The sequence below is a fragment of the Monodon monoceros genome, unplaced genomic scaffold (assembly GCF_005190385.1).
Source record: "Monodon monoceros isolate NGI ecotype Baffin Bay Population unplaced genomic scaffold, NGI_Narwhal_1 Super_Scaffold_7, whole genome shotgun sequence".
NCBI classification, from domain to species: Eukaryota; Metazoa; Chordata; class Mammalia; order Artiodactyla; family Monodontidae; genus Monodon; species Monodon monoceros.
The window spans coordinates 37,813,924-37,836,033 of record NW_021703784.1 but is presented as its reverse complement, the minus strand read 5'-3'; the positions used below and the strand labels follow the sequence as shown (position 1 = coordinate 37,836,033).

The window sequence follows — 22,110 nt, the reverse complement described above, 5'->3', positions numbered from 1 at the left end:
TTATTTCATTAAGCCCTGAAGGTAAGGACTGTCCACTTCACTCTCCTAACCCCAGCACCTATCAGAATGCCTGACTATAGCAGGTTGGCAGTTGGTATTTGTAGAGTGAGTGATGGCTCAACTGAACCCACACTGTTAATCGCTTTCCTGGGGTTGTTCATCACTTATTACAATTATTTGGCAATTCATCTTGTGTGGACTTTCAATGATCTGTTTCTGTTGTTTAAAAATTTTTGTTGTTGAACTTCTGGTTTAAATCTTAGTTACTGTACACCTTCTCTGAAGGTGAGGAATAAGTTTGAATTTACTCCACGTGCCGTCCTGTGAGGCAGGTATGAAGCCTGACCATTATACAGAGCAGAGAGGTTCAGAGAAGCCAAGTAATTTGCCTGAGGTCACAGAGGTGTGATTTTGGGGTCGATCAGAGTTGAGCTTCAGGAACCAGTCTGTAAAGTTCTTTACTTGGCAATTATTTATTTTTTTTAACCACTTTTTTTAATTGAAGTATGGTTAGTTTACAATTCTATGTTAGTTTCAGGTGTACAGCAAAGTGATTCAGTTATATGTATATCTATCTATCTATATATCTATTCTTTTTCAGAATAGGTTATTACAAGATACTGAATATAGTTCCCTGTGCTATACAGTAGGTCCTTGTTGTTTATCGCTTTCATGTATAGTAGTGTGTATATGTTAATCCCAAACTTCTAATTTATCCCTGCCCCCCACAATTCTTTCCTGAATGCCTTCTGTATATTGGGGTAGTATTCTAGGCACTGGGTATACGGCATGTGAACGTAACAGATAAAACTCTCTGTTCTCTGGTGCTTGAATTCTAGTAGACAAATACAGATAAATACAGTGTTGATCAAAAGGAGAAGAGGCCAGAGGCAAGAGATATTAGGCTGCTCAGGACATTTAGACAACTGGTTAGGGGACTGGAACCCGGGGAGTAGCTGAGGGCATGGAAGCTGGGGCTGCAGTCTTTACTGTTACAGAGACACTCAAAATGTCATCTACGGTCACCTTTTCTCATATTTTAATACTGAAGAGTGTAAGAGGGATGTAATCCTTGACAGAATCCCTTGCCAAAAGAAGACAATAAACCCAATGACTTATGTCTAGGTATATACACATGTATATGTGTGTTTCTATATCTTGTAAGCATATCACACCACCTTCATTTTTCCTCATTTCGCTGTGGACTGAAAAGTGCCTGGCACTTGATTAAATGTAGGGAGCAAAGGAGACAAAAGGATCAAAACTGAATCTGAAATTTCTATCTGGTTGTCCCTGGTGAGGATGCCATTCATAGGAAAAAAAAAAGGCAACCTTGGGGAAGAAAGACGGTTTGGGGGAAAATGATGTGTCCTGTGCATATGTAAAAACAAAGAACCATCACTGCATGGAATTGTAAGAGTGAAGGCTGCTATCTCTAAGGCTGCTTATCTCTAAGGGGCTAGCTCAGCTCCCTCTATTGACAGGGGAGGATGTTGAGCTCTAAGAGAGCAAGTGATTTGCTCAAAGTCTTGCCAGTAATAAGTAGTAGAATTTTTGCTATCCTAACACTACTTCTTAGTACTATTGTGAAATGGGGTAAATTATATATTTCACGGTGCTCAGATATTCTTCTACTGGTTACATGTTTGACCCCCATTACATGCAGGCACTGAGTTGTGTGCTAGGGATACCCAGCTGAGGAGGCAAGATCTTTGCTTTTAAGGAGCTTAGAGTCTGTGTACATAAGTAATTGCCATCTATTGTGATGATTGCTCTAAGGGAGGTATAATAATGGAGCCCCGACATTGGAGAAGGAGGGCTCAAGCCCGCTGGGCTACAGCAGGAAGGGTTCTACTTAGAAAGTAGCTTTGGAGCCATCACTCAAAGCATGTCTAGGAATTTCCCAAGAAGGGTGTGGTGAGATGCATCTTTCTAGGCAGAGGGATGGATGGGAGCAAAGTCCTGGAGGCCTGAGAGGGCTAGCATGTCTGGGAACTTCTTAGGGTATTGCTGGAACTTGAACTCCAAGGGGTTGCCGGTGAGGGGGCCAGTGATGGCATGAAATGTTGCTGGATGGACAAAGCAATGCCTGCTACACCCTGTGATGGATTGTCAGTTTCATCCTATAATTGATTGTCGAGGAATTTTGTGCAGAGCGGTGATATGATTAAGTTTTCCGGTTTGAACAATCTTAGGGCAGTGGGGAAGATAAGTTGGAGTCTGAGGGGGTGGGTTTGGAAGTGGAAAAGAGACTAGTGTCAGAGAAATAGATGAGGGGGCTCTTGAAATGGTTTGGGTATGAGGCTCCACGGGCTTGTCATGCGGAATGAACACAGATTTCGTTGTGGAATGAGTCGGATCCTGGATCTGTCTTTTCCTACCTCTGTGACCTTGGTGATTTACCTTCTCTAAACCTCTCTCCTTATCTGTGAGATGGGGGAATTAATACCTGCCTCATGCGATTATATGTGGACTAAACTAAATAAAGGAGGGAATTTAGTACAATACCTGGCACATCATATGCTCCTTAAAAATGTTTTTTTGTGGTTGTACTGTGGTTATTGATAATGAACTTGGAGACTGGCAGGGGAATAAAGGGGAGAGTTGGGAGAGATGTTTCATTTCGGAGGTAGAATTGACAGGCAGGCGCTGACCAGATGTTGGGGGTAAGGGAGAGGAAGGAATTTTGGAAAACTCTCAGGTTTCTGGCTTGGCAAAGAGTAGACGAGGCAGGGATCCAGGGGTTGTTTGGATGGGCTGAGGAAGACACGTTGAGTTTGGAGGACCTGTGGGCCATCGGCTGGTGGTTGTAAATGGGTGGGCCGTGGGTCAGTAGGTTCAGACGAGCGGTGGATGAGATGAGAATCTGTCAAAGTGAGGGTGGGTGAGTGCTCAGGGCAGAGCTGTGGGAAAGGATTTAAGGGGCAGGTGGAGAAAAGGGAGCCAGAGATGGAGTGTACGGAGAAACAGCAGGATCCCGAACCATGAGAGGGGGTGGCCTGGATGCTGAGTGAGGAGAGCATTTCAAGAAGTGGGTGATCAACATGCTAAATGCTTCAGAAAGGTTAGGCTGGAAAGTTCTCCCTGGGAATGATTACTAATCAGAGCGGTAGGGAGGGCAGTGGACGGCATATTCGGAAAGTGGAGATGGCAAGTATCGATTGCTTTCTGAGGACGATTAGAAGGGGAGGAGAGCTGCAGGGTGGCACTTAGAGGTTTATGTAGAGCCATGAAAAGATGGTTTCTTTTTGTTTGGTTCTGAGTTTTGCTTGTTTTTTTTTTCTTTTTCTTTTCTTTTTTTTTTAAGATGGGAAAGACTTGACCTGTTTATATGATGAAGAGAAGGGGTCGGTGGGGAGCTTAAAGGAAAGGGAGGGCTTGAAGGCCCGAGCAAGGTCTAGGAGAAAACGGTAGGCAAGGGAAGGGAGAGTAGTAGAGACACTTTGATTTGGAGAGATGCTTCCATGAGAAACTGTAGGGTAAATGGGAGTGACGGTGTATTGGAAATCTTTAAATGCCTCTGTCGTTAGAAAGTTCGTTATTCACCATGTGCGTCCAGACCTATACCTGCGTGGAACAGCCTGACATCTTTTTCCCGTGTTTACCTTCTAGTTGAGGATCCTCTTTGTAACTTCCACCCGCCGAGCTTCCTGAGGATCTCAGAGGTGGAAATGAGAGGTTCCGAGGATGTGGCAGCTGGAACAGTGTTACAGCGGCTGATCCAGGAGCAACTGCGCTATGGTACCCCGACTGAGAACATGAACTTGCTGGCCATTCAGCACCAGGCCACAGGGAGTGCAGGACCAGCCCACCCCACAAACAACTTTTCTTCCACGGAAAACCTCACTCAAGAAGACCCACAAATGGTCTACCAGTCGGCACGCCAGGAACCGCAGGGTCAGGAACACCAGGTGGACAACACGGTGATGGAGAAACAGGTGCGGTCCACGCAGCCTCAGCAGAACAACGAGGAACTGCCCACGTATGAGGAGGCCAAAGCGCAGTCCCAGTTCTTCCGGGGGCAGCCGCCGCCGCCGCCGCCGCAGCAGCAGGGGGCTGTGGGTCACGGCTACTACATGGCCGGGGGCGCCAGTCAGAAGGCGCGGACTGAGGGCAGGCCCACGGTGAACCGCGCCAACAGCGGACAGGCGCACAAGGACGAGGCGCTGAAGGAGCTCAAGCAGGGCCACGTCCGCTCTCTCAGTGAGAGAATCATGCAGCTGTCGTTGGAGAGGAACGGTGCAAAGCAACACCTCCCTGGCCCAGGGACCGGAAAGGGGTTCAAGGCGGGCGGGGGGCCCTCCCCAGCCCAGCCTGCAGCTAAAGTGCTGGATCCCCGAGGTCCTCCACCCGAGTACCCCTTCAAGACCAAGCAAATGATGTCCCCGGTGGGCAAGACCCAGGAGCATGGACTTTTCTACAGTGACCAGCACCCGGGAATGCTCCACGAGATGGTCAAGCCTTACCCTGCTCCCCAGCCTGCGAGGACAGAAGTGGCCGTCCTGAGGTACCAGCCACCCCCAGAGTATGGGGTAACGAGGTGATTATCAAGCCTAGAAGTTTTTTTTTTTAATTAAAAAAAATTCTTTTTTATTGAAGTATAGTTGATGTATATTATATGTTATAGGTGTACAGTATAGCGATTCACAGGTTTTAAAGGTTATACTTCATTTGTAGTTATTATAAAATATTGGCTGTATTCCCCATGTTGTACAATATATCCTTGAAGCTTATTTTATACCTAATAGTGTGTACCTCTTAATCCCCTGCCCCTACATTGTCCCTCCCCGCTTCCCTCTCCTCACTGGTAACCACTAGTTTGTTCTTTATGCCTGTGAGTCTGCTTCCTTTTTGTTGTATTCACCAGTTTGTTGTACTTTTTAGATTCCACATGTAAGTGATAACAGACAGTATTTGTCTTTCTCTGTCTGACTTACTTCACTTATTATGATAATCTCTGGGTCCATCCGTGTTGCTGCAAATGGTATTATTTCATTCTTTTTTTTAAAAAAATAAATTTATTTATTTATTTACTTATATTTATTTTTGACTGTACTGGGTCTTCGTTCCTGCACGTGGGCTTTCTCTAGTTGCGGCAAGCGGGGGCTACTCTTTGTTGTGGTGCACGGGCTTCTCATTGCGGTGGCTTCTCTCTTGTTGTGGAGCACGGGCTCTAGGTGGGCGGGCTTCAGTAGTTGTGGCACGAGGGCTCAGTAGTTGTGGCTCACGGGCTCTAGAGCACAGGCTCAGTAGTTGTGGCATACGGGTTTAGTTGCTCCGTGACATGTGGGATCTTCCTGGACCAGGGCTCGAACCCGTGTCCCCTGCATTGTCAGGTGGATTCCCAACCACTGTGCCACCAGGGCAGCCCCTATTTCATTCTTCTTTTATGGCTGAGTAATATTCCATTGTATATATATGCCACATCTTTATCCATTGATCAGTTGATGGATACTTGTGTTGCTTCCATACCTTGGCAATTGTAAATAGTGCTGCTGTGAACATTGGGGTGCGTGTATCTTTTCAAATTAATGTTTTTGTTTTTTTCGGATATATACCCAGGAGTGGAATTGCTGGTTCATATGGTAGTTCTATTTTTAGTTTTTTGAGAAACCTCCATACTGTTTTCCATAGTAAGCCTAGTGGTTTAATTCATGTTTTTAGCACTCATTATTTTCAAGGCGTGTTAGCTTTTTGTCGTTGTTTTTTTTCTTGTGCATAATATTTAATAAGCAGCATTTTGGCCAAAATATGCAGAGTGAAACAGAAAAGAGGGCAATTGGGTATTTTCTCCAAATGTGACAGAAGGCAGCGGGGGATTTATGAGTTTAGGGGAGGAGCCTCCATTGCTGGCCATCCTTGGGAGCTCAGCCCAGTGGCCTGGCAGAGCAGCAATTTTCCTGGCTGTCTTTGTGGAGCGTGTCCAAACTCCTGGAACATATTATTACCATGGGGTTTTATAGAGTCTCTCTTCATTGTAGATTTTAAAGGAAAATGTAGTCTGAATTCTAGAACAGAGGAGTTAAAGGGACCATAGAAATCATATAGCCCCACCCCCGTATTCAACAGATGAGAAACTAAATTCCTACAGTACTCGACTCTGAGGCAGCTGGAGCAAGGCTCAAGTAACCTGACTGTCAAAACCTTATTCCTCCATTGCCTTAATTCCTCCTACGTCTGTTGATGGATTCAGCAACACTTACCGAGTGTGTATTCTGTGCAACCCTGTACCTGGTCCAGAGATAAAGATGTGGTTCCTACCGTCAAGGTCCTTCCAGCATCGTCTCGGGGGAAACCAGCATCTTAACAGATCCTTGTGGTGCAGTGTGCTGTTTGTTTTAGGATAGAAATATGCAGAGAGCATTAGGGCACCAGAGAGGGTAGTGTGACTCACAGCTGTAGGGCTTAGGGAGAGCTTCACAGAGGAGGTGACATTTGAGTTGGGTCTTGAAGAATAAATAAGAGCTGTGGGGTAGAGGTGAAGTAGCGGTAGGTACTATGCAGGGGAGATGCCGTTTCTTCAGACAAAAAGCTTTGGAGGTTTTGCCAGACATGAGCTGCAATAATGCAGAGCACTGGTGGGGTAAGAAGTAGCAGAAGGTGTGTTTGGACAGGGAAGTTGAGACCGGTTGGTGAAGGTCTTTGACTGTCATACTAAAGAGTTCAGAATTTATCCATAAACAATTAGGTGAACCAGTGTTTTTCAGTAGATACTGTGTTGATGTTTACTAGGCTGACTTCAATGGCAGCGAGGGATGAATTAGAGGAAGGGGATACTGGAGGCCAGGAGGGCCTCAGGGACCGGGTCAATTGTCCAGATAAGACTTGGTGAGGGTGACCTAGGTTTGAGGACATAGGTATAGGGGAGCCTTATATGCTAAGAGAAATAGAATTGATATCATTTAATGATTGATTAGCTGTGGACGTTGAGGAATAATAGGGCAGCTGGAAATAAGGCAATTGGAAAACAAGCTCTCAGGAGAGAAACTGGGTCTGGAGATACACATTTGGGAATCGCCAGCATTTAGATGTTTCTGAGCTTGCTCTGCTCAGGGAGAGCATGGAGCATGGGAAGAGAAGACAAGTGGCCACTGCCTATCATGGATATGTCTTCATTCTCACCAAAGGCTTTATTCATCTGTTTCTAAATCAAATGAGCTGAGGTTTCCCCGTGCCACCCCAATGGCAGTGTGCAGGGCATACTTTGGCCGTACATCTTGCAAAAAGGGAGTGACTGGGCCTTGGCAGAGAGAGAGAGAGCTGGCTGATCGGCCTGCCACTTACTTCCCAGCTGCTGACACATTTCCCTGCATTCGGTGGGGGATGGCAGCTATGAAGCACTATACCAACCTTTAGGCCCCCTGACAGGCAGGAGAACTCAGTGGGCACAGTCTGACCCCACTGGGGAATCAAGATGGGGCCTGGGGGGGCTCTTATTCTTACCCTTTTATGGTTCCTTAATCCAGGGAGAAATTTAAACTTAAAAACTATCAGGTTTGAAGAAGAAAAAGAAATCTTCAAATCTCTGGTTTTTAGAACATTGATTTGTCAGAGTTGAATAATCCATGATGTTTATCCCAGAATCATATCAGAGTTTGGTTTGGGATAGTTCACATTTGTTTAAGTCGGCCTCTAGAGCCTGATAGAAAGTGAAAATATCCCCAGACAAGCCTCCTTTCCTTCTGCTCGGCTTTGTTCTTTGTTAAACGGCAATGCATAAAGTGGATCATTTTGCTTTTTGTCATTTGGCAGTAGATGTGCTGTGAGTGGGAGACACAGTAAGGGGAGGAGGGAAGCCCTTCCTGGAGGGCTACCCGGTTGTTGGTGGGCGGTGTCATTTGTCTCAAAGTTATGACATCAAAAAGAAGAAGAAATGTATGAAGGATTTGACCTGATTGCCAGGCTTGACAGCTGGGTCCACATGACACATCAAAATGTCCCAGAAGACGTAACAGACAGGCCATTGAGGCTGGACCTCAGAGCTACAAGGCGCCTTTGTGAGCCTGGCCACGCCTAGCCAGCATGACTCCAGCAGTGCAACCTTTGGCCGACAGGGTAAACAAAGTTGCGTCCACACCAGCCCTGCTTCAGACACCTTCAGTGTGGCCTGAGCTCCAAGGGTTGGATCTGAAGTTCAGCAGTGTCTGACGTTCAAGTTATCTTTGACCCACGAGAAGAGCAGGGCTCCTTTTAATTTCACTGACACATTCCCTTATGCTTAACGGGTTATCAGTTTGTCATTAATAGTGATGGTTTGGGAAGCTGCGGGCTGTTGGGTCAATACATCGCAGACTCTTCTGAGTCGGAGAGACTCAGTAATCTCAGACTCTTCTGAGTCTGACTGAGATTACTGGGTCCACGTCTGGGCCGCGTGCTGCAAAAACGGCCTCAGTATGTTGTGAATGTTCAGTGTTCTGATCCAACCCATCAGCCTGTCGAGACTTCAGTTCGTTTTGCCTAGAGGTGGAAAGGTCCAAAGAGCATAGAGCTTAAGATAAGATGAGGAAGAACTTGGAGTTCTTTTGCCTTCATTACTGAGTCACCATAGCTTACAAATTCTCTCACCTGCTCTGATCTGCGAATGATGGGAGATGTGGTGGCTTATGGGCTTCTTTTGTGGGAAACCCCATGGAGAGACCACCAGTCAAGGTGTGCTTGACTTGCACACCTTGGCCTTTTTCGTGAGCGTGCTAGTGAGGCTGGGGAGATGGAGGGACTAGGGCGACCTGGCCCCACTGAGGTGGCTGGTGGGGACCTCCGGGGACCATGAGTGGCCATGGATAGAGACTCTGGTTTTGTTCCTGCCCTTTCTTCCGTTTCCTTCAACCTGAAAGTGGAAATGGATATAAATAAGGACAAGGTGAGAATTGGACAGGTTGTTCTCTGGAGAATTAGGCTTTAAAAAAAATAAAGAAAAGGAAGAATTTTGATATTAACTCTGACACATTTTGGGGCAACAGAGCACTTCTAAGAGTTGTGACTTGGCTTACGCAGTCTGTACCGTTAATGGAAGTGAATGCACGAATGAATACCAGTGGATGATCTGATTTTCATCAAAGCAGTTTGGAGCACAGTTGTCAAATGTATGTTTGTTTTCCAAAGAAATCTGTCCATATTTCCAAAAGTGGAAACTAAAGATGCTAAAAGATTATTTAAAGTATCCTACTTTCTTAATACAACCACTGTTAACATTTTTCCTGTACAAATTAATTTTTTCACATGTTGTAATCATAGATTATATTCCGTTTAGTATCTTAGCTCTTTTTAGATAGTATTATATTACAAGTTTTTTTCTACAATGTTTGTTTTCATAACCATCCTTTCTATTGCTGCATAATATTTCATAAATTATATCATTTACATCTTTTTCTCTATAAATAGTATAGAGACCATCATCATGCACATCGAATTTTCCATGTTTTGGTTTGCTTCTTTAGGCATCATTATCTAGAAATGAAATTATTGGGTAAATTTTAGTTAAATATTTAATGACTTCTGATACCAGATAATTTTATGAAAATATTATAGTGCCTGTTTCACTGCCCTATGACCAACATTAGTCATTATAATTACAAAAACTTTGCTAATGTAATAGGCAAATTGTGTTAATTTTTAATTTTCATTTGCAATTATTAGCTTGGTTAATTTGGCGGGGGCCGTGTATTTGACTAGTTAGATTGATTTGATTTTGAAAATTGGCCCTTGGTATTTTTGTGTTCATGTGATCTGTATATTTTCATGGCTTCAGAATAAACTAAAACCTGTTTTCTCTAATACTTGCTCTGATTTTCCAGTTTCTGGAACTCCATCTCCACCCTTCTCAGGTAACAATGGAACAGAGGCAGTGGTAGCATAGGCCTCAGGCACGGTGTGGGTCCTCCTCCTACATCTTCAAAACAGTTCCCAGGGATGGATACTCTGAATATCCCCATTTTATGATATGGGGATTTATGATTTGATAAAAACTCAGGCTGAGAGAGAGAGGTTAAAGTAACTTAGTCACGGGCACCAGATTGGAAGTGCGGGAGCCGGGGTGCAGCCCTGGACCTCTCTGCCGCACAGTGCCTCTCCCATGAGTGTAAACGCTCAACCACTGCCAAGGATTTCCGGTTTTATTTGGTGTCACTTAGCCGGTGAATTTCTAATCAGATTTATATGTCACACCTGATGTCCAGCCTGTGTTCCGCCCCCCTGGGACCAGGATCCCCTTTCTCTCCAGATACCTCGGAAGACTTAGGAGCGCGCTGAACCTTGCTGACAGCTGTAGGTTGTGAGCTTCGGCTGTCTTTGGTTTGCTTTCATTTGGAGGTCGGGGACTGTGAAGCAGTATACCAGCAGTACATGGAGTTGTTTGCTTTAGCCTGTGTTTAGCAGAAGGTTTCAGTTATGGAAGATGCTAAGTACTCTTTTAGTGATTTTCATGATTTTTTATGTTTCAGGCAGTATGAGAAAAAGACTAAAAATGACTTCTGTCAATGAAAGGCACTCTCTTTCTGCCTGTCCATTACCTTTTCTGCCCTTTATCTTAGCTGAATCTTGCCTTTCAGCATATGGGGTTTGATTTACTAGCTTCCCAGAGGCAGAGGGAAGAGTGGTGACTGTTTATTGATAGTTTATTCATCTATGAATGTATTCATTTTATTCTTGGTGTGTAGATAGATACTATAAAAGCAAGGAGTGGTGGCGTTTGACCCAGCCCTTCTGTCCTGGGCTGATACAAGCATCTTCTTACAAGATGACGTCAGAGCCAGCGGTGCCGTGGATCCCCTTCCACAGAGCACATTTGCTCCTTCTCTTCGCAAGCCGGCATCACCACCACCATCCTTCCCATCAGTGCAAGGGGCTCGCGGTTTCCTGCACTAATGGAGGGACCCTATAGTGTGACTGGTCTCCCAAATCGCTCATGTTTTCCTTTAAAAAAATGCCCTGTACATTTTCCCCTAGATAAACCTCCTGGTGTGGTTTTATTTAGCATAGAGTCAAAGTTCCTGATGCTGTCTGGGAACATGTCAAAAGACCGTGCAGAGAGGAGGGAGGGAGCAAAGAGGACACAGCCCTGGGGCACATGTGGCGAATTAGAGAGAGAGAAAGCCTCTCCCCAAGAACACACATCGATCCAACAGTGCAGCCAGAATGCAGTTTACAACGTGAACAAGCATAAAGATACAGGCTAAAGAGCAGGTCTTACCTCTGGGTGGGCGTGAGGTCTGGAATGTGCTGTAGTACAGGAAAGAGTGTTTGATGGTCCGGCCTTACTCTGAGTTGGAAACGGCTGGAGGAGGAAGGAGGATTTTTGGACTAAGTGTGTTTGCAAAGTGCTGATTTGCAGTTTAGACACCTATGAAAATGAATTGCTATGTGGCATCAAAATGTGAGCTAGACCCAAGGCTACTGGATTAACAAGTATGCGTTGCTCTTAACAAAAGTGAGGCCAGGGAGTGTTATTTAAATTCCACCAGCTAGGGCTTCCCTGGTGGCGCAGTGGTTGGGAGTCCGCCTGCCGATGCAGGGGACACGGGTTCGTGCCCTGGTCCGGGAAGATCCCATATGCCGTGGAGCGGCTGGGCCCGTAAGCCGTGGCCGCTGAGCCTGCGCGTCCGGAGCCTGTGCTCCGCAACGGGAGAGGCCACAACGGTGAGAGGCCCGCGTATCGCAAAAAATAATAGTAATAATAATAAATTAAAAAAAAAAATTCCACTAGCTAAACATGTGTTTTGAATACCAGCATTAAAACTCAGGAGTTTGTACAATTTTTAAGCTGAATTATGGCTGGATGAGCCAAATAAAATGCCCTGTTTATTGTGAGAAGCAACTCTGCAGTGTGGGAATTTCAAAAGGCTAGGGTCAAGTTCAGGTGACTTTCTCAGGCAATCTAACACAGGTCCCGCAGCAATGCATTAAATGAGTGGCTTCTCCAAACAAGAGGATTATCCATACGCATCCTGCATAGCAATAATTTTGATATTAGCTTACCCAAGACCCTAGTCTCAATTTGAACATTTATGAGCCTCGTGTCTGCACCACCAAAGGGATCCAGGTGGGAAGGCTGTGGGTTTGGGAAAAGAAGATTTGAGGGGTTTTGAGTCCTGGCTCTCCCACTTTGTAGCAAATTGAATAAGTTCTCAGGGACTCAGTTTCCTTACGTGCAACTTGTTACAGCTGATTTTTCCTAAAACTAACTGATTTTCTTCCTTACATAAATGAAACATGTTCATTGTAGAAAATCTAGAAATACAGATAACTCCCACTTCCTCCACTCCCTAAAAAAAAAAAAAAAGAAGGAAAATAGAAATTACCTGCAGTCCCATTATCCAGCCGTAACCATTGTTAAATACTCCATTCACTGTTGCTTTGAGGGTTAGAAAATTATAAGAAAATACTCTAAGTTGGAAATCTCTAGGTAAATAAGAGGTATTTTTATTGAGTGAGAAGTCTTAAAATTTGAACCTCTTCACAGCCAAGAAGCCCTGTTATTTTCATCTCATTTTAAAATTCTTTTATTTTGTTTACTTTCTCTGATTATTAGAATAACTGCTGATTTTTTTTGGCTTATCTTTATTTTCTAATTTTTCGGCTTATCTTTATTTTCTAATTTTTCTCTATTTTCTAATTTTTCTATAACATATATTACTTAGTGAAAAATTTTTTGAATAGCCATCCGTGTTCATTGTAGAAATTGTATAAAGAACAGAAAAATATGAAGAGTGAAAAAACATCCCTAATTTCATCACCTAGAGATAGTCATTCTGACCTTTTGTCATAGTTCCTTCTAGTCATTTTTCTATATATTATTTTTTACTCAGGTGAAATGCTAATATGTATCATATCTTGAGAATTTTAAAGAATCTTTGCTTAGAGGCTCAGTAAACATTCATTGAACTGAATTGTTAATGTTGATAAATGGAAAACAGTTGTTTTGATTTTACTTCTCTACTAACAAGTTTGCTTCAGGAAATGTATTTAGCTGTTTGCATTTTCTCTTCTGAATTACTTGATCATATCCTTCGTCTGTTTATCCATTGATGTTTCTTTTCCTGTTGTGTTTTGGACAATTTTTGTCACACAAGCCATACTTATTAAATGTTAGCATGATGGCCTAATTGTAGATAAATATATAGTTTAATACATTGAATATAGCTTGCTATTCACCACTGATGCTTGGGCAATCTGGGGACAGTAGAGTGGGGACTGCTAGTCTGTTTGCATGAATTGTTTTGTTGCTCACTGATTTCTGGAATTGTCTCCAAAATGAGGCCTTTTGGTGTTCATGCAATGTGGACTAGAGCAGTGCTCAACAATAGAAATATAACGTGAGGAGGGGAAGGAGGGGTGGGATAAATTGGGAGATTGGGATTGACACATACACACTACTATATATAAGATAGATAACCAATAAGGACCTACTGTGTAGCACAGGGGACTCTTCTCAATACTCTGTAATGACCTATATGGGAAAAGAATCAGTGTATAACTGATTCACTTTGCTGTACAGCAGAAACGAACACAACACTGTAAATCAAGTACACATCAATAAAAATTTTTTAAAAATAAAATGGCTAAATTAAAAAAAAATAAAGACATTGACATCCTTAAAAGAAAAGAAGTGTAATCTGGGTCACATATCTAATTTAAATTTTTCCTGCAGCCACATTTTTAAAAAGTTAAAAGAAACAGGTGAAATTAATTAAAAGACATGTTTTAGTTAACCCATTTTTAAAAATTGAAGTATAGCTGATTTACAGTGTTGTGTTAGTTTCTGCTGTACATCAAAGTGATTCAGTTATACATACATATATACATTCTTTAAAAATATTCTTTTCTATTATGGTTTATCACAGGATATTGAATATAGTCCCCTGTGCTATACAGTAGGACCTTGTTGTTTACCTATTTTATATATAGTAGTTTGTATCTGCTAATTCCAAACTCCTAATTTATCCCTCCCTGCCTTCCTCTTTGGTAACCGTAAGTTTGTTTTCTATGTCTGTGAGTCTATTTCTGTTTTTTGTCAATAAGTTCATTTGTATCATTTTTTTAAGGTTCCAGATATAAGTGATGTCATATGATATTTGTCTTTGTCTGACTTACTTCACTTAGTATGATAATCTCTAGGTCCATCCATGTTGCTGCAAATGGCATTATTTCTTTCTTTTTTATGGCTGAGTAATGTTCCGTTGTGCTTATATACCACATCTCCTTTATCCATTCATCTGTCAACGGACACTTAGGTTGCTTCCATATTTGGGCTATTGTAAATAGTGCTGCTATGAACATTGGGGTGCATGTGTCTTTTCCAAATATATGCCCAGGAGTAGAATTGCTGGATCATATGGTAACTCTAGTTGTAGTTTTTTAAGGAACCTCCATACAGTTAGTTAATCCATTTAAAAACGTATTTTTAGATACATGTTTTAGTTAACCCATTATATGCAAAATATTATGATTTCAACAGGTAATCAGCATAAAAAACTATTAATGAGATGTTTTACATTTTTTGTACTGTCATCAAACTTTGATGTGCCTTTTATACTTCCTGCACATCTCAGTTCAGATGAGTCACATTTCAGGTGTTCAGTAACCACGTGTGGTTTGTGGCTACTATTTTGGACAGCACAGGTCTAGAAGAAAGTGAGAATCTGTGTTCAAGAGAGAGTGTCCTGACGTGTACAGGCATCACCTTTATACTCTTGTTCTGCATTGCACGGCAAGCAAACAGTTCAGAAATGGAAGATTCTATGGTGCTAGCATTTGCTTTTATTCCTTGTTGAAGCTTTAGTGTTAGGGACTGGGATTCTCAACACATAGTGTTTGAAGAGGAAGCGACACCCAAGGGTGCATTTGTCCCTTGCCTTTCTCCTAGCACCCGTTAGCAGTGTGTGATAATAGAAGAGGCTAACAGTTATTAAGTATCAATAGCTTCCTAATGATAGACACTATGTGCAGTGCTTTACATGCATTATCTCATTTAATTCTCACAACAGCTCTTGAGGTAGATACTGTTATCATCACCATTTAAAGGTGACGAAGAAGTTAAAAACTTGCCCATGGTTACTTGGCTAGAAGGAAGCAGAAGCAGGGAAAAGAGACCCCATATTAAGGAACAGTGCTCTCCTGTACCAACATGGGGCAAAAGCCCTGGTGTGGTGGGAGTATGCGGGTTCCAACCCCCAGTTCATAGCCCATTGTTTTGCTTTATAAAGACTGAGATCTCTGGTTTGTGATCCTCTGAGCCTTAGTTTGCATACTTTAAAAACAGAATAATAATATATGGTGTGAGAGCAGGGAATGCCCAAGCTTGTGAGAATGGAATGACAGTGGATGTAAAGTGCTATTCATGGCACATTTAGTACAGTTATAATGTAAACACATACATTTAAACAAGCTTATTTATGAAGCTTACTGTATGCAGAGAGAAGCAAATGGATGTTGATTAGCTGTCTCCAATGACCTTGTTTCCCCAGTCCAGGTAACATTGTCACTCCAGTTTCGAGCTGCATTTTGTGACCACTCAATACATGAGAACGGCAGTGACTTGGAGCTACTTTATTATATTGGCAATGTCATGATTGGAGATTCTACCTATGTGATCCAGAACCAATCTAAATACCAGAGGTCTCTTCCTTAATAAAACAATGTTGAAGGTTGAGTCAGTCTTTGAAAGTGCATCGAGCATATATGGTCTCCTAACTTGCTCTTGGGTTCAGGGGCCAAATCAATTGACAAAAATGTACTGGGTACCAACTTAGTATAAGTCATGCTTTTCTACCCTCAAAAAAACATGCATGCTAGTAATTAGGGAGAATAATACACACGTGCATAAAAAATTAAATAATATTGTATTTAAAAATTCAAGAGAAGGTAGGTTGTCAGGTGTGTGATTCAGGCAAGGTTGTAAGTTTGGAAGTAAGAAGTGGGTGCAGATTCTGGGGTCAGGCTATGCCTGGCGTGGTCCAAGTCACTGACGATGGAAGACCAGCCTGCACGACTTCCCAGTATGACCCCCTATTTTGTCTCTTAGATGTGGCTCTTTAAATGCTCCTTGATTCTTGTTTCTAATACATCACTGTGGGCTTGGGGCAAAGAGGCTTTTTCAGCCCTGCTCAGACGTATTTAAATAACTGGTCAGTTCAGTGGCATGTGGGAAGAGGTCACCTTCTGTGGTGTCCCAAGGCTCATTTGGTTCCTTGAGAAAGGAGCAGGACCTGTTGGTGGTCCTGCCTTGGTTTGTGTGAGGATTAAGCAAGGTGATGAAATGTGCTAACTGGCAGATGGCATAGACCCTCAATAAATGTGAGTTGAATGCTCTCTGTAGAAGGGACATTAACCTATGAAAGATAATAATGTTGAAGGTAAGTAACAGTCCAAGAGGACAACTCAGGGGCAGGTTTCTAGCCTTCATGCTTCCCCCGAGGTGGCTCAAGCCTACAAAAAGCTGTGATGCTGTTGTTAGGATGTGAGCCATGGATGTGGTGGTGGCTCAGACTGAGCCACAGGAACGCGGGAGCAGAGGACAAGGGGTGGCTGCCTTCCCTCCCCGCTTTCACCTGGTCTGTTCAGGGCAAGAGTGAACTACAAGGACTCTGAAACTGAAAAGCCTGGGCTTTGATTCTCCTTTATGTTTCTATTATCTCTGTTCCATTTTGCAGGTTACTTACCATCTCGTGCCTTGCGTTCTCATCTAAATACAGAGCCTTGACGATGATGCCTGTTTTATAAGGCAATCGTAAAGGTCAAAATGAGATGGTGCATGTAGTGGTGCGTACCACAGTGACTGGTACGTAAAAAGTGCCCGGTAAATGTCAGCCATAACCGAAAACAATTATTGGACTGCTCATGAAAGCCACACTCAGGGCTAGGCTCTGGGATATAGATGATGATAATTACAATAATGGTGATAATAGCTAACATTTGTCCACTGCTTAATTTGTGCCTGGCTTTATACATATTAACTCCGTAAGTCCTTTAACAATAAGCCAAGTGGTGGATGGTCCCGGGAGACACATGATGTCAAGTAACCTACCTCTCTGCCTTCCTTTCTAACAGGGGGAGTAGGCTCACAAATAGAAGACTGTGGCATAGAATTCTATTCACAAGTAGTTTCTCAGTAAATGTTGTTCCCTTCTCCTCTTTTTCCCTTTTCTCTGTGTCCCCGTTATGAGGAAGCGTTTATCCTGCTGGTGGCTGATCAGTAGCGTTATCTTTGGAAGCTGGGGATCGCTTGTTTCATAGCACTGGTATGATCGTGACATTTTCCGGCCCTCCCCAACCATTCTTTCCTCTTCATTACCCTCAGCCAGATTTGCCTTGTACAGACCTTTGAGCCTACCAGCCCCAGCTGGCTGAGTAGCGAAGCCGCGGAGCAGAGGTTTGCTCTCCTGGCTGCACGTCGTCCATTGTAATACGGTGCTTCTTGAATGTGTCACCGAGTTATTTTGCGAGGCCGGTGTTCTCTATTTAATAGAAGACTTCCCATTTTGAAAAACCCATTCTTTCTGTCTCCAAGCTTGGCAGACACCCTTTTCCTGCATTGCCACTCAGGTAACTCGTCACTGTCGTGGGTGGCTTAGGCTGGCATTATGAAAAACCTCCCTTTTTGTTATATAAAGGAAAAGGATGACCGAGAAGATAAGCCCATCACTGACTGTGAGTTCCAAATCCCAGAGCCCAATAAATGTTAAAAGGTAGAAGCCCCAGCCTGAAGCTGCCTGGGTCAAAGGCAAGCCCGGATGCCTCATCTGTGCCCACTTGAGCTCCAAGGAGACGCGCCATGCTTGTCATTCGTGTTGGATGAAGTGAGAAGGGAGAACCGAGGAGGTAGGGATGGGTGTCTGCCTTTGAATTGAGGCAGTGTAATTTGTGGCATTTTGTCTCTTGCCAAGGTAACCTCTATCCCTGAAAATTGCACCGTAGTATTTAGCCAGCCTGTGGGAATGCACGTACTCACTAAGGATCTATGGTTTTCTGGGTCCACGACTGATAGGAGGTCCTGTGATCTGGGGTGAAAGTTGGGCGTTGTGAAGAGCAACCAGGGGCATCTCACTCTCGCTATGGAGTTGGACTTTGTACACACAGACCTCCTCATACACACGGGGCGACACGTATTCACATACACTTCAGTGTGGAAGGGGCACAGATTCATCAGAATGCAGAAATGTTTTATTTCATAACGGCCAGATAGTTAAGTGTTCAATAATAGGTGTGGAGAGGGAGGGAGGAGGGAGGGTTTACACTTCCCCATCGACAGCACTCCTTTCTGAAATCTGAGACACTTAAGGAATAAAGAACCACATTGAGCTCCATGGTTCTCTACCTTGACTTGGGGAACTTAGATCCCAGCTATTTTAACATGAAATGGATGGGGCGCCTAGATCGAAGGCATAAGGAAATCTAGTTGGGAACTATCTCCTAAGCCCCGGTGGAGTGCTCTGACATTGGTTACCAGAGCAGAGCTTGTGGTTAGTCACTCTGGTGGGATCTGCTGGGTTCTTTTTGAGGTCGTCTTTAGGAGTAACTGCGTCTCCATGTAGGGAGGGCTAAGGTGACTGTTGTCAACTTTTCTGCTAGAGTTTGACGTTTAGCTGCCAGGAGTCTGCATTCAGAGGATTCTTAAAATGCCCTAAGAGATACTTACAAAATGAGAGCTATGGAGGCTGACAGGGTCCAAAAACATTCCAGCAAATATACTCAAAAGGAAATATAAGGCCAGATGAGCTCCCGAGGAAAAGCGTAGTAACTCTGAGAGTTTTGGCCACGGATGGCCACAGGTAATGGGAAGTGGCACAGGAAACTGTTACGGAGTAGAAGGATCTCAACCCCTTGATATAGAAAGTTGATGATTTGGGGCTTGCTGATAATTCTTGGCACCCCAGTTCCCAGACTGAGACCTAAAGGTTGAAGGGGGCAGCAAGAAAACCATTTCTCCCAAGTCTGCAGAAGAGTGACAGCCGTGGTTGGAAAACTAGAGGCCAAGACTGTCTTTGCTGTTTATACCTATAGAAGTTGTTGTTAGGAGCCCTTGGCTTAGGCTGAAAGAAAATACAATGATTCTTATGAAACAGGTTAACAGAATTGTGAGGAGGGGATCGGTAGGGAGGGGCAACAGAAGGTGGAAATTCAAGTAAAGGAGCTAGTACCCAGAGTTTGAACCATCAAGGGACACCTCTGTGTGTTCTTTTTTCTTTTTTTTTTTTTGCGGTACGCGGGCCTCTCCCTGCCGTGGCCTCTCCCATTGCGGAGCACAGTCTCCAGACGCGCAGGCTCAGCGGCCATGGCTCACGGGCCCAGCTGCTCCGTGGCGCATGGGATCTTCCCGGACCGGGGTACGAACCCGTGTCCCCTGCATCGGCAGGCGGACTCCCAACCACTGCGCCACCAGGGAAGCCCTGTGTGTTCTTTTTAACCTGGTTAAAATCAGACTTTTGATCCTCAGACCTCCTTATCTCAGCAAATCAGAACACACAAAGTTTGTTCCTTCCCTAAGACTTTCCCATTTCATTAAATGGTACCCCTGTCCATTTGTGTGGACCCCAGAATCTAGGAGTAATTTAAAATTTTTTCTCACTTCCCCTCTCCCCATACGTAATATAAATAAAACATACCCCAGATCCATGTACTATTTCTTTTCTGCTGCTACCCTCTGAGCCTTCGTTAGGTCTCACCTTGACCACACCCAGGCCTCCTCACTGGGCACCTTTGGTCCACCCTTGCCAACGTACATCCCATCTACATGCCACTCAGAGTGGAAGCAGCTCCCCCACCGGCCCCCCTTCACACTCTAAGGGAAGGGCTGCCCTTGGCTCACAAGGACCCTCGCCCATCCCGCTGGCCTTATTCTGTGCTGCTTTTGCTGGCTGTGCTCTGTATCGACTTGCTTTCTTCCAGTTGATCTTCTCCTGTAAGTCCTGCCTTAAGCCCCACTCGCAGGCGATACCTCTACCTGGAACACTTTTCCCGCTTCTCTACCCCCTGCCCCCAACCACTTTTTCCTCCTGTCCGTCAACAGACTTCGACTCAAGCGTCCACCCCTGACCTTTCGGTATGACCTAGCCACTCAGTCATTCCCTGTCCCTGTCCCCCTGATTCTTTGGAGAGGGCTCATTACTTTTCAGTACCTGGCTTTGTGTGTTTATCGTGTGATGGTGTGCCGGTCTCTCTCCCCGAGAACGTAAGCTTCATGAGAGCAGGGACCTTGTCTGTCTGGTCCACCCTTTCCTCAGTGACCAGAGCAGTGCTGATTCCGATGGGGAGAGCGCATTAAATATCTGTGGGATGGAGGGTTGAAGCTGCTTCAGTCAACCTAGCTTGGACCGTGCGTCAGTGACGACCCCTGGCAGTAGAAACCAGCCATAGTGCCCGTGTGGTTGGGCTTCCCTCCTCTCCTCACCACGGCCCTGGGGTCTGACTGCTGGTCTTCTGTTCCCTTGCAGCCGCCCCTGCCAGCTTCCTTTCCCGTCAACGGTGCAGCAGCACAGTCCGATGTCCTCCCAGAACTCCTCCGTCAGCGGGCCGTTGCACTCGGTGTCCCTGCCACCTCCACCTCCGATGACCCTGGCAGCCTCGCAGCCCACGCCAGCCGCCTCCCCCAGCCAGCAGCTTGGTCCGGATGCATTTGCGATCGTGGAGCGAGCCCAGCAGATGGTGGAGATCCTAACGGAGGAGAACCGGGTGCTGCACCAGGAACTTCAGGGTTACTACGACAACACCGACAAGCTCCACAAGGTACCGGACTTCCCTAGGGGAGGGGAGGGAGAAAGTTCTCTGGAAGGGGAACACAATTCCTTACCTGCCCATGGGGGGGTTGACTCCCTGACTCACTGGCCACAGTTTAACTAGACCCCTTTTTATGCCAGGCACCGAGCAAGGCTTTAGGGAGACAAAAATAAATATGCCACGGTGCCTGCCTTGGAGGAGCTTATAGTCCAAAAGGGGTAGAGTTGCGTAAGTTAAACCTGCAGTAGGACATCAAGAGGCTGCAGGAGGGGCAGCAGAGGTGCCCCTGGACCTGAGACTCAGAGGCTGCGTAGCATTTCCCCAGATGGACAGTGTGGAAAAGGGGACACCGAGAGTAACACAAAGCAGTGAGTTGAGAGAGACAGGTTTTTCCTTTCAGTCTGGTATCTCAGACAGGAACCTTGTGATTGCCATGTTGGTTTCATTAGCTGGTTTCTGTAAAAAGCAGCGACGTCTCAGCGCTGAGGGCAGAGTACAGGTTACTGCGTGCTCTCCTTATGCTATGACTTAACAGGTGGGGAGATGCTGCGTAATTCCAGCCTGTGTCATTGTCGTGGGAATATTAGGATGTACGGCAGCCTTCATTCTTAGGGCTTTACGCTGAAAGCCAAAGTCAGCAGGAAGACATCCAGCGAGAGTGAAATCACAGGCAGTGATTTCATGATGACCCACATGCCAGCACCTGAAATGCTGCAGGTAGAAAGGAAGAGGTGAGGGGCAAAACTCATAGGATCTTTTTTTTTTTTTAAGCAATTTTTTTTGTTTTTTAAAATTTTATTTATTATTTATTTTTAACATCTTCATTGGGGTATAATTGCTTTACAATGTTGTGTTAGTTTCTGCTATATAACAAAGTGAATCAGCTCTACGTATACATACGTATAGCTCTTGCGTCTCCCTCCCACCCTCCCTATCCCACCGAGTCATAGGATCTTTTCGGGCAGCAGAGCCCCAGGGCACTCGAGTTTCCTTTCTGGAAGCAAGGAGGCATGTGTGGTAGAAGGCATCTCATAAGAGTCTGGGTGCGTGCTCTGTCCTGGGCAGTCGCTTTTGTAAGGAGAAAGGGTGAGAATGTAAACTCACCTGGCTACAGAAGCATTGCCACTTGGTTCCGTGTAACAGGACATGCTCCTGGCTAGCCCATGGTGTTCACTGTGCAGTGTTGATCTCTCAGTTAAGCCTGGCCTTTCTGCCGGTCCGGGAGTCAGAACAGTCAGCCCCTGTGATTCCCTGAGGGCTGGCAGCAGGCGGCTGGGAGCACTGGGTGGAATGATGCAAACATTCACAGACAGGACCTGCCCCGGCTCATTTCTGCAGAGCCTCCACCGAGAGGGTCTGGAACTCCCTGGAGTCAAGACCAGGCTTGGCCCGGAGAACTCT

The 22,110-nt window shown here is 44.8% G+C and overlaps 1 protein-coding gene across 6 annotated transcripts in view; it reads left to right on the top strand.

Moving 5' to 3' along the window:
- AMOTL1 (angiomotin like 1) overlaps positions 1-22,110 on the top strand; it is a 128,404-nt gene that overhangs the window by 59,534 nt on the left and 46,760 nt on the right. For all 6 annotated transcript variants that reach the window (XM_029208534.1, XM_029208533.1, XM_029208530.1 and 3 more), the window contains 2 exons: positions 3,613-4,540; positions 20,427-20,718. In XM_029208534.1, coding sequence (XP_029064367.1) covers positions 3,672-4,540; positions 20,427-20,718 — 1,161 coding nt within the window. In that variant the 5' untranslated portion in view covers positions 3,613-3,671. The remainder of the gene's footprint in view (positions 1-3,612; positions 4,541-20,426; positions 20,719-22,110) is intronic.